The sequence below is a fragment of the Amblyomma americanum genome, chromosome 1 (assembly GCF_052857255.1).
Source record: "Amblyomma americanum isolate KBUSLIRL-KWMA chromosome 1, ASM5285725v1, whole genome shotgun sequence".
In the NCBI taxonomy this organism is placed as follows: Eukaryota; Metazoa; Arthropoda; class Arachnida; order Ixodida; family Ixodidae; genus Amblyomma; species Amblyomma americanum.
This window is the reverse complement of record NC_135497.1, coordinates 145135380-145148027: the sequence shown is the minus strand read 5'-3', so window position 1 is coordinate 145148027 and position 12648 is coordinate 145135380. Positions and strand designations below refer to the sequence as shown.

General features: G+C 48.1%; 1 protein-coding gene across 1 annotated transcript; it reads left to right on the top strand.

The window, feature by feature from the left end:
- The first annotated feature begins 8784 nt into the window (after positions 1-8784).
- ND-B22 (NADH dehydrogenase (ubiquinone) B22 subunit) lies at positions 8785-10194 on the top strand. The gene is made up of 4 exons (XM_077647159.1): positions 8785-8979; positions 9137-9279; positions 9666-9721; positions 10002-10194. Exons 1-4 carry the CDS (start codon positions 8882-8884, stop codon positions 10140-10142), a joined length of 438 nt encoding a protein of 145 aa, XP_077503285.1. The 5' UTR covers positions 8785-8881; the 3' UTR covers positions 10143-10194.
- The last annotated feature ends 2454 nt before the right edge of the window (positions 10195-12648 follow it).

The following is a 12648-nucleotide window of genomic DNA, read 5'->3' as shown; positions in this document are numbered from 1 at the left end:
GGTGCCTCCCACTGCTCCGGCGTATCATTGTGTGTGACTGGGACTGATGGGTTGTGTTGGCATTCCCATGTGGTGTGTGATATAGTGTGGCTGTCTCTCCGCGCTATGGGCATGCGGGCCTGTATGTAGTGGGGAATATCTTATTTAGGATAAGAAAGCATGGATATGCATTTGAATGGGGCAGTCCAACTTACAGACTGCTCTTTAGTTAGTTGGCAATGGGGTGGGGCATAAGCCCTCCTTAGTCCCCTAAAGTACTCCTGTATATCGCCGTCTGGGTAACTGGCTCGAGTACCAACGCATCAGCCGTCACTCTGTTAGCAAGACCTACTGAACTAGAGACCTGCACATATGGCGGGGTCCTATGGGACTGCGTGCGCCAACTTTCGTTAACTTTTTGGCCGTTGAGGACGCTCAGTTGACCTGTTCGTCTGTCATGATCATCATCATCGTCTGCTTTCGACAAGTGATTCCTTTCCTCTCACTGCCTCCCTGTGCATTTGTCCTGTCTTAATATTTTGAAACCTAGTAATGAACGATGCAAATATGACATTTCTTTAAATACTAGCGGTGAATATTCTCTTTACGCGCATGCATGTGTGAGACTTTCTGGCATCTTTGCTAAGGCAATGGATGAATGATGACTACTCAAAATGTAGACAACTGACAAAACTATTACATCCTTGAAAAAAAAATCGACGCCATCTTGTGCAACAGGTTAATTGTAGCGCCACGCCGCCCGTAGCTGCCCTTCTCTAGCGGCAAAAAGCATGAACTAGAACATGCGCGCTGGAGCAGTGCCAAATGTGCAGGTCTCTATAGTTCCGCAGGTCTTGCTGTTAGTATGTCCTCGAGCGATGGCCGCCGCTTCCCGGCCAGGCCGGCGTGCCCCGTGCTACATATGATAGAATGTCTTAGCGCGAAAGCACTCATGTGATCGTCAGAGCCGAGCAGAAATACTGCTTGTGCATCGCTCGTTGCCATAGCAACTGTGACGTCAAGCGGCAAGAATTTAGTCAGGGCCACCCCCGAAATTTGGCCTCGGCCGATTTGGACCAAAATCAATGTCCACCCATAACAGGGCGCGCCCGACGCGATGGCGACCTCCAAATTTGACCCGTGTCATTTCCAAAAAATTGGTCCGGGCCACCCCCGAAAAAGTTGTTCACAGCTTTGAGATTTGCCCCATCTCGTTGCTATGCATGGTGCCGCTTGTGGCGTCACCATTTACGTCACCGCGCTTTCGCACGTCACAAATCAGTTTAAGCGGCGTTAAACCCCGGGTAATTTTTTCTTCGCTTCAGCTGCCTTAGCTTGAAACGCGGAGAGCTATCTTGCCAATTCTGACTTTCAGGAAGTTCCGACAGGCCGTCTGCGAGTCCGCGATGATTACGAGGGATTCTCCTCTTCTGTTGCCTTCGGCTACTGCGAAAGCATTCGCAGTCTCGTCTGCTTCAGTAGAGGCACAGTCCTTTAATTATGGTGAGAATGGCAAGCTCCTTGTGAGCGTAGTCGATTGCCGCTGCCGCCATGGCTCTGTGTCTTGGGTAGCTGGCTGCATCTACGAAGATGTATTCTTCATTGCCAGCGGTGCGCTTTCCTATCGCCTGAGGCCTTGATTCCCTTCTCTCCTGACTCGGTGCAGTTGTGGGTGCATGTGCTGAGGGATGTGTAGGACTGTGTAGGTCGATCTGATGTCGTCCGGTACGCCCTCCATCTTTTGGATCTTCTGGCTGTGAGGGTAGCCTAGTCGTCTGAGCAAGGCCCTGCCCGTGGTCGTATGTAGAAGTCATTCTTTCTGAGCAATGAGGAGTGCTTCCTGATGCTCTAGGTATGTGTTGGAGACCCTGAGGTCCATTAATTTATGCGTAGATGTTCTCAGAGGTGGACCCAGCGCTGTCTTATATGCCTTCCGCAGCATAGCCTCTACCTTCTCGACTAGAGTTTGTATCAGTCTGAGCGTGTCCTCCTCCTTGAAACCTCCTCTTATGTTGGCTATTCGGGTGATCATCCGAGTCACTTGTGATGTAGAGTTTGGAAGAAGTCTGAGCGTGTGGTCAACACTGTGGGTGGAAATTAGTCACATGCCCAGGATCCTTAGTGTTGCTACTTCAGGAATCTTCCGTCCGTCAGAATGAATGTAGAGTAAGAGGCTCTTCTCGTATGCGTATGCGTAGTGTATGCATATACCTTCGGACTTTTATGGTGAACAGAAGAGACCGCATTCTCTGGCGTACTGGCTAATAAGGGTAAGGCTTCTTGGAGTTGGTCGTTTTTTTCCCAGAGGGATCCCTCGTTTCACCACACCATGATATCGTCTGCGTACATGGCATAGCTGATGCCTTCGATGTGGAATGGCGCAAAAGACCAAAATTTCAATTCTTTACAATATCGCACTGCCAGCTTGTCTGCTGGCGCCTCCATGCGGTCGAACTACGCTGGTTGGAACATGACTAGCTTCGATGTAGGCGTGGCCCTGTCGCTTCTTCGTCTTCTTCCAAGCTCCTGGCATGTATGAGCATGTTCCGTCCAGTCTTGTAAGTCTACCCGTTATCGGTGACAGTTTGGTTGTGTGCTGGGTACTGCTTGAGCACACACCCTAAGTGCAGTACTGCTAGCGGCAGCCAGGACGCCAGCCATGAGCTTGTGCTTACACCGATGCACCGTGCGAGCCGCAGGCTCCGTGGCTTACCGCCTGAGCTTCTCCCACCAGCAGCGTCCAAGGTGACGAAACCGCTTCCGGCACCACTGGAAGCGTAAGCACACTCATCTATGTTGCGCTGCAGAATCCAAGGGTCTCTAACGCTTATGGGGACATCTTTGAAAATGTCGATAGGCTGTTAAAGCATTCTGAACGAGTTGCAGCTGCGTTCAATCAGTTTAACTGCAGAACGTTACCCCTAAGTCGCGTTATGTGTACTTCAGCCTAGAGGACGGCGCTCGAAGAACCTGCAGCGAGAATAAGAGGGAGCTGCTATCCGCGTGGCGCGAGTTCCAATGTCGCCTCCTATAGACGTACAGCAGCGCTGGTCCTCGCGAACGGCCTAAACGCAGTCTCCAGTTGCGCGTTCGCCAGATGCCGCTGACACGACGCCCGCCATGGCAAGGCGCAGTGCCGGTAACGGGGGAAGCTTGCAACGCTAAAGCCACTGCTAAAGCCGTACCGTGGCCCGCGAATTTGGCGCGAATGCTCACGCACGTTACCTGACAAAAACTTCGCCTTACACAAGTTCGTCGCATACTGTACATTCTACGTGCACATACGCTGCGGTCGCTTCGTCGCTGCATCCTTACAACAGCGCGACTGAGGCAGGACTGGACAGGACGAAAGAAGTCGACAGACACAGCGCTGTCTCAAGACTGATATTCTTTATTGCTGCCGCGCAATAAGTTAGTGAAAAATGAGCACAATCAACACGCGGCACTGCATCAAAGATTGACTGCGTAGGGCAAACAATTGGCGAGTCCAAACATTGGGGAATAAAAACAAGCAAAAATGACCAAAAATGCTGAAAAAAAGCAACACTCTGTCGTCTGAGCTGCTGAGGCAGTCTAGTTCTTTTCGTGTGAGCGCAACAGAAGGTTTACTGACGAACGTGTCTTTCTCCCGATGAATCATAAACGCTTCGACAATTTCCCGCGTGCGCTGGTCCTTAAGTTTGTACGGTATGGTGGTCCGACTGAAAAAAAACAGGGGTGCAATTTTCGCCCGACAGCCAAAGTATGTCCAGATTTCTATTGGTAGGTGGTTTCAAGGAGCTCTCGTGTTCTCTCAGGCGGCCATTTAGGTATATCTCTGTTTGTCCGATATAGCATAGCCCGCAGGATAGCTCGATTCTGTACACATTTTCGCAGCACTGAACCATGAGTTCTCTTATGTACTACAGTGCCGCAAAAATGTGGTGTACAGAATCGAGCTATCCTGTGGGCTATGCTATATCGGACAAACAGAGATATGCTTAAATGGCCGCCTGAGAGAACTTGTCCCACTCACTGATCTCCACTAGTGGGGGCTGGGTGGCGCACCGGGAGGCGCCCGAAAGTAGTGAAGCCGCCGGAAGTAAGTGGTCTCGTCCAGCGCCTCGTCCCGAAAGTGAGCCTTCGGCTGCTTTGGCCATGCAGGAAATGGTACATCAGAACGGTTTTTAGCTCCAGGTAAATTTCCCTTTTTCCTTTGGCATTTCGTCTGTTCGTCGTTATGGCCCTTTTCCACGACAATGCCTATCTGCTGCGTCACAAACTGCACGTGGAGACCAGCGAAGTTTTCGGGAAAGATATTTAAAAGGAAGGGTCTTTTGCACTGCAATAGAACGATACTAGCAGACGACGGTACCTCGCTACAAACAACATGTACGGAGCCTTGTCTGCTTAGCTTTGTCTCGCCTCGTTGCGCTAGCGTCCCCACCTCTGCTCTTTGTGGTGATGCACACTGTCGCGCTCTAAGCCCAAGTTATACATCAATTGGCGTTAAATTTAAGAAAAAAATAAGCGGAAACCTTCACCAGGCAGCCGACTTTGCAGTGACCACTTTACCGAATTATGCTTCGATCGAACCGGAGCGAGGGCGCGGCTACTATCTGGTGAGGTGCCGACGGTGTTCTAGTTCACATCAGCGCATCCAGGAGGTATGGCAGTCCTTTCCCAACGGAGTGTATCAAGTAGTGTTTCGTCCTGTACCAAATTATGCCTGAATAGGCATTTTTTTATATATAGATCGAAAATTGGTTTGCTTGCTTCTTGTAGGTGCAGCTGTACAGACGTGGCTGCTATGGAGTTAAGTTTTAAAAGCAGATCTTGTAGGTAAACGATGTCCTAAAGCGTCAAACATCACCTGCCATCGATGAGACGAGCAGAAGTGGGCAAATGCCCTCATTTGCGCCTTTCCTGCTGCCTCACTCTCCCTCCCTCATCCTTGCCCTCACATTGAAAAATTCTCTGGCTCCCTCGCCCTCACCTGCACCTCTTAAAACTTGCTCGTCTTCCCTCCCCCTCACCCTCACTTCAGCTCTCCCGCACCCATACCCTCACAATCGGCAGTTTTAACATTCGAGCTGTATTTTATTATAGCCGATAAATGCCGGTGTTACTGAGGCGTACTAAGTACAAATTATTGTTCATTGCGTTCACTTTCAGTTGTGTCAAGCCGCATGGATCTTTTAAGCTTAGCGCTCCGTAGTCCTTAGTAGCCAGGAATGGTCGCAAGAAATAACAGGTACTGCGCTCATGCTTCACCGATCCCTGACAAGGGCCGGGTCAGTCTATAGCACTTCTCCTGGTAGCGACTAAAATAAACTGTGCTAAAGAGTCGGGGCTGTAAAAAGTGCAGAATACTTCTGACGCCGCCCTAAGCAGCCAATCAGAAGTGAGTGGCGAGAGAATTTCAGGCTGAAAATTCTCACATCTGCCAGTAGAAGAGACACTGCCGTAATTAGTCGGGCCAACCTGCCCATCGATGCACAGTCCATAAGTTTGGAGTGTGCACTGAACCAGACAAAACAAAGAACAAAAGCACCGCGGGCGAAACTCCACATGAGTGGCACTTCTTCTCAAAGGTCAGCCGCGAAAAAACGTCCCTACGCAAGCACCCTTCGAGAAACATCGAAGGCGCGAAGAGCGAAAAACGCCTGTTAGCACAGCGGAGTGAGACCGCAAAACGAACGTGCGCCAAGCAGAGCGCAGAGTCAGGAAGCGGAGATGTAGGAAAGTACAAACGCCGGGAGGTAACCGGGGCTAAGGCAGCATGCCGCAAATCCACCCGGGAAAGGGGGGGAGTTGATGAAGCGAAAAAAAATGAAAAGGAAACTTGAAAGAACTCAACCCTGGAAACGCGAGAACGTCGACGACTGAGGTTGTCGGAAGAAAAAGAAAAGGCACATGGAAAGACGGGGAAACGAGAAAGAAGAACGTATCTTCGATGACCATCCCTGTTAGAGAAAGGTTAGGTCTTTTTGTTTACTTCTTCCGTCCTTACCATTCATTTTAATTTCGTCCAGGCATTATTTACCTCAAAAACTCTCTGTTCCCACCAGTTCTTGGCCAGTCCCCCTATGTGGGCATGTGCCATAGTATGTGGACAACAGCAACAACAACTTAGAGAAAGGTACGCCTTCTCTTTCAGTGAAGGTGATCAAAGGGAAGCTCGCCCAGTGGTCATTGGCACCGTTAATTTTGAAGGCTATAATTTCCCTAATCAGTTGACTGCCGCCTTTTCTGATTATGGAGCAGCTTCCGAAGGACGGCAGGCAGTCGGAATCCATGCAGTGGACACCGAAGTGCCCAGAAACCACTTTCTCCACTTTACAGTGGTGTTCACGTAGGCGACCATTGACGCAGCTACCGGTTTGATTAATGTAGACCACGTCATAGCGTAAGGGAATGGAGCCAACTCTGACAGCGCACGCGTCCCGAGCTGCAGTATATGGCTCACGGTGCATGCGCTTTCCTCTCTGTTAACTAGGCAAGTCCGCGAGTTGCAAGACAGGAAAAGAATTGCTAGGCGCGGAGAACATCGCGTCCACGTTGGCGCGTTGCCCCATTCTTTTTAGGTGGCGGGAGGAAATGTGACAAAAAGGAATGGTTGCGCACATTCTTTTTTCCTCTCTCTTTTTTGGGAGCAGCGGCCTGCGTCGGGCCCTTGCAAGCAAACTGCTTCTTTAACTGATCTTTTAGGTTCCCTGCCACAGCTTTTAAAATACTGGGGAGCGAACCCGGCTGTGATGAGTCGCTCAATATGTTGGCTGAAGGTGGGCCATGGAGTTGATGCAGGATCTGCTAACGGGATTCAGAAATCACATTTTGACAGTGCTTCGTTTCCCTAGTTTCGAGTGAGCTATCAGAATGACACAATAGAACAGGTTTCGCCTGCCTTGGTCTGTAGTCCCAGACGCGCGGAATGAAAAACCAGCCTTGGGTCAGGAAATTAGTAATTACAGTGTGTTTTAAAGAGAATTCATGGGTCACCTCGAGGAGGACAAGGACGCCACGGAAATCCTCTTGAACATCAGATATGCAATTTTGGAAAGGTTCACGGGTATGATCCAAAAAGACAGTTGTCATCGGCGTACCTGAAAGCGTTAATAACTGCTGGGAAGGCTTCTAGAGCAAGGAAACACGACGATCCTTAGACGCCAGAAGAACGTCACTCAGAACAGCGGGAATGCAGGATCCCGCACATATTCCGTTTCTCTGAACTAGTATGCTTTCTTCCCAAAAGGAGAATGTAGAACGAAGGTAAAAGTTTAGTAACTCAAGGAACCCGCTGGCCGAAGCATTGACGTTGTTCTGAAAATGAAAAAGCAGAACACCGCGGGCTTCAATTGTCTCTAGAGCACCAGAAGCTATTCCTCCTGAGGGATAGAGTAAAGCAAGTCTTTGACGTCGATCGAAAAGGGTGGCGCTGAGTCTCATCCCCAAGAAAATATACCACCTCCAAGGAGCTTTTGATCGAAAATTGGTCAACCGCTCGGAGGATGCGTAGGTAGTTTTTAATGTACGTCGCAACTGATTTTTGCCAAATTCCATTTTCAGGCGCGGTAACATGAAGCAGACAATCAAATTTGAGTTTTAGCGGTGAAGAACATTTTTATCCCATAAAATGCGCTCCAATCCATGAACTGTGCGAGGCGATCAAGCTTAAACTCGGCGTACAGCTCCTTTGCCCTTTGCTTGAATAACACAAAAAAGAAATCGCGAAGAAATGGGAGCCCCAAGTCGCAAAACAGCCTCTGCGCTCTTGGCGAAGGAACATGAAAGCCCCGATCCTGTTACGAGCAGCGAATCAGCATGGTGCCGAGGGGTCCGACACCAAGCTCCTAAGAACCCTGTTCTTTAAAACAGTTGCCACCATGCCGCTCTGTGTGTAGCAGCACCCGCAGCCGGGCTCCCGTGCAGGGGCGGCGTGATGGGGGACGGGGGCGAGCTGAAGAGCCTCTAGTGAACATCCTGCGGTACATGGAGGAAGGAAAGAACTTCCTCCACGCTGCGGTTGACGAGGTGGGTCGAATAGAACGGCGGTCAAAAAAATAAAAATAAAGCGTTCTACTCATTGTACTCCTGTAATCCTCCCTCACCCTCACTTCACCGATTGAAGCGATTGACGCCCTCATGAAGTCAGGGTGAGGACGTCCTAATGAGGGCTCGCCCTCGTGAGGATGCCCAAGTCTGGAAAACGAGCAATCTTCTGCCTGCAACTCGACTCGAAACTGAAACTGACGGGGGGGGGGGGGGGGATTTTCCCTATTGTTCGCCTTTCTTTGCTACGCGAAAATTATGTTTTAGTATGACCGTAGCCTTATCGTCGCTCCACTAGTGCTTCTTTGCGCTCGAAAGACAAGAACGTAGTCTATTATACACGTACCCCCTTGCCGCAGCAGAGTGAAACCTGCAGGTCTGTTTTCCTGTTTCGATGCTCTTATTCCTTTGAAGTAACAGCAAATATTACACAAAAACAGCGCAAAAACTCAACAAAAAAGGATGAAAACGCGACTTTTTGCACTGAAACATAACACGATTGAAAATTGAAATAAACAACAGACACTCGACTTCAGAGAGAAGCCGTCCAACTTCCGGTAGCTTCACTCGCGCTCTCTGGAAAAACTCATGAAGAAAGCATAGAGCGCCAGCCATGGCGCTCGCACAAACTCGAGCACCTTAATTTCAATAAAATATATTTGCGGTAAAAACTCTTTACAATGTACATAATTTTAAGTGTTTTTTCTTTGCAACTGTTAAAATTGGCTTGAAAATGATCATCGTTCTTTCTTGATTTTGCTAAATTCAAACGAATCCAATCCGGGTTGGGTCTGCAGCAGTCTGCAGCTTCTAGCACGGTTAGCACGGTGGTCTGCTACGCTAATAAAGTTGAGCCCTTGGTGTGACCGCTATGGCATATTTAGTCACGAGAACTGTTTCACATAAGTTTCAAGTTTGTAGCCTTTATAAGCGGGCCCTTAGAGCCTTAGAGGCATGGAATCTTGAGAGGTGAGACAGTTTTCAAGCTTGCAAACCTATTTTTGCACTTATCTCCGACGGACGGAGATCCCGTGTATTGTTAACACACTTATTTTATGTGTCATTTTCTAGATTTTCTGGCGTGCACCATATACAGCGTTACTCCTACCTGTCCAATATATTTCAGAGACGACTACAGGATAAGTGCAGTTCAACTGCGCCAGCGGTTCGAGATGTATCGTCACATCAAAGACCTGAGGGTTGCGAAGGAGCTTCTTGACGAAGGAGAAGAAGAACTGTTCCAGAAAGAACACCCTATTCCTTTGCATTGCAAGTTGGCCTTTTCCTTAGTGCTCTGTGCTTGCTGTGACGCCGTTGCAAACGCTTACGCGCCGATTATCGAAGTGCAGTTCAGTGTAGCGCAGCTCACTGCTGTTGATATTCATCTCTTTAGCTCATCACTGAAGACGACAGTGCGCTGTCCTGTTCGCAGTATATCGCGGCGCCACTTACCCTGCGATTTGTTGTGGTGCTCAAGCACCCATTTTTTTCGGTGCTTGAGTTTTCCCCATTTTTCTGCGCTGGCACTCGCGCGATGGCAGAGCCGACCTCTATATCCTGGTTAAGCACGAAATGCCGTGTGAAGACGATTCTTTGCTGTACAAATTTCGACTATGCATTACCCCCCCCCCCCCCCCCCCCCTTTTTTTTTCCAGATCCATTATCGCCTCAAGGTGTTGCTTATGGAAGGGAGGAAATTACACCGGATTGGGTGAGTGTCTTCTGTAGCATTTGCTCATCCATGGGGCTACGTATATTTGTACCTGATTTGTCGGTGGATGCAATTTGAAATCGAAAGTCCAAGTATCATACTACTTCCTAGAAGTGGCAGAACTGCTGCATGAAAATTAGTCTGGTGCACATGCTGTGAGACGCATGTGTGTGTATGCGTGCAGTTCAAGCATTTCCTAGAGCACCCCCAGCGCATCAAAACAGATTTTTCATGTTATTTTCAATGTATAATGAAAGTGTTGTTTTTGTTTCCTCTGAAGGTTCTCGACTTCTGGCATCCTCTAGAGAAGGCCCAGTACCCTGAGTACTTTGCAAGGAGAGAGCAGAGAAAGAAAGAGTATATTGAAAACTGGGAGAAGCAGTACGGCAAGCCACAGCCAGAGGCTGAGCACCACCACTAAGCACTGTCTCGGGACACTAGTGCAGATTGATTAAATGTTGCGTAGTCGGGAAGTTGTCTCTCATCGTGCATTACAAAGTTCCATTACAATTTCACAGCTGTGTACACAAGCAATATGGCTTGCAACCACTGCAAATTCTTTGAACTTGGTAGAAGCGACGTGAATTAAATGTTTATGCCACCAATCTTCTCAGCTGCCACGGTGGCTAAGTGCTTATGGCACTTGGCTGCTGACCCGGAAGACACGGGTTCAATCCTGGCCACGGTGGTCGAATTTCGATGGAGGCGAAATTCTAGAGGCCCGTGTGCTGTGCGATGTCAGTGCAAGTTAAAGAACTCCAGGTGGTCGAAATTTCCGGAGCCCTTCACTACGGCGTCCCTCATAGCCCGAGTTGCTTTGGGATGTTAAAAACCCTAAACCCATAAAGCCAAACCAATTTTCTGTTCACAGCACACACTCAGCTAGATACTGGCTGTGTACATAGTGCATGCAAAAAATTGTGTTTAACATCCCAAATTTGTATGTGGGCCGTCTGAAACGCTGCAGTGGAGTGCTCCGGATTAATGTTGACCACCTGGGGTTCTTTACTGTGCACTGACAAAGCACAGAAACAATAAAGGAAACGTTAGCCTTGTTTTCTTCTCAAGACTCATGTCCTGGGGTAAAGGCTCTATTATCAGAAACATTAACATATTACTAGGCAGTTCCAAAATCACTCCCAAAGCAGAAGCATATTTTAATTGAAATAAGCTGCACCTCACTCTGTTCTGAATCTGCGAAATGAATGCACCACTGTTCTAGGTGCAATTGACCACACAGTGGGATTTTGCATGTTTAGCAGTGTTCGGTCGCACTTCTCAACAGAAAGGTCTCCCTAACTAGCAATGTACGCACCATATGAATCTGCTTGCAATAATGGTTGACTATCCCACCTCTCCCTACAGTCAAGGGCTTCTCACTCCATTTGAATTTTTTGGTTACTGCCACCAGTACCACACCTGTGCAAGAGATACACTTTTGTCTAAGGTTTGATGGAACGTCGTCTGGTCAGGTAGTAGTACAGCAGTAAAATCTTGGGTCACCAACTTTGAAATAGTCACAATCTCTAGTCACAAATGTCAATTTTTGACATCGTCACTTCACTGCTGAGGAAGAAGACTGCAGTATTCTATTTTGGACACCCCCGTAACACACTTCCTACTGGCCTAATTTTGGCATGGACACGAAGCCCACCCATTCCTAAAGTCAAAAGAGCAAGGATTGGAACTAATTGGTGTTCCACCTTAACTGGGAATAGCAATAAATTGCACAAAGAGAGAAGGGAAAAGGAGGAAAGAAGACAATGGTATGGTGATTGCTTTTTATATCCCCTGTCCCTTTGGTGCAATTTAGCACTATTTCCTCTCTAACACTCCTAAAGATACCGTGATTTAAAATCTCTGAATCTACCAGCCCACAAATGCTCAGTTAGGACGTCTCGTGTGAACCGTGCAGTTTGCACATTTTCTGATGACCACAGCCTCAAGCAAGAACTTAACGCGATCTGGAGTGACTTGGAACGAAATGGATGCCCAGAAGGATTAAAAGTGTGTCGAGAAGTAAGCTTGAGAAATATCTGAATCTAGGGCACACACAAGATTCTTGAGCATCACCTTGACCGAAACACAGCAGTGCCTTGCATCCCAGACGTTTGTGAAGCCTTGACATGGGTCTTCGAAAAGCACAAGGTGCATTGCCAGTGTGATGACTAGCCAATTGTGTGGGGATCTTGCCGACATTAAAGATGCTATGCCTCATTCGAAGTTCCCTATTATTGTACCCTAGTATTCAAAGATGCCATGCTGTGATTGTGATCCTGCCTACATTGGGAAGATAGGAAAGCTATGGAGGAGACAAACAGCACTGCAATAATGTCAACAACATGATCTAAACTGCTGTGGCACAACACTTGCAAAAAACAGGGCTTGAAATAGGCTGGGACGAAAGGAATTTGTCCACAAGGCTCCACCTGGAATCTTTGATAACAGACAATGCCCAACATATTGAATAGAACAGACATATTCACCCAACTTATGCAAAACATTACTGACAGATACACTGGCATCTTTAATGGCTAGTTTTTCATTGTGAACAAGGAACCCCTGCAGATTCCAATGCATCACCCTAAGTTTTGGCATACAGTAGTAACCAAAGATTTACTCCAAACATATCTTTGTGGCAGCGCCCTGTTTTTGGAAAATATTTGCATATGCCTCATTAACAATTTCCCACATGCAGAGAGGGGTCACCAGTTTTTGTGTGCCTCTACGCTCAGAAATTTTAATATGGCAGACTAGCATGGCCTTTCGACAGTGTACTTTTTTACTAGTTATGAACTTCCCCCTGAAGTTTCATACAACTGCAGCGGTCACTACTAGAAGCACTAATGTCTATAAGGGGACAGGAAACTGCTGTCCTGTCAGCTGCCCCTATGGCATCTTTGTATATGGAGAAGAGGTCACTTGCT

Bases quoted from the DNA above. Each gene is read 5' to 3' on its own strand.
- ND-B22 (XM_077647159.1), top strand. From the start codon at position 8,882: ATGGCATATTTAGTCACGAGAACTGTTTCACATAAGTTTCAAGTTTGT. The intron at 8,980-9,136 runs GTGAGACAGTTT...AATATATTTCAG, and splicing joins GAGGCATGGAATCTTGAGAG to AGACGACTACAGGATAAGTG. The intron at 9,280-9,665 runs GCAAGTTGGCCT...TTTTTTTTCCAG, and splicing joins ACACCCTATTCCTTTGCATT to ATCCATTATCGCCTCAAGGT.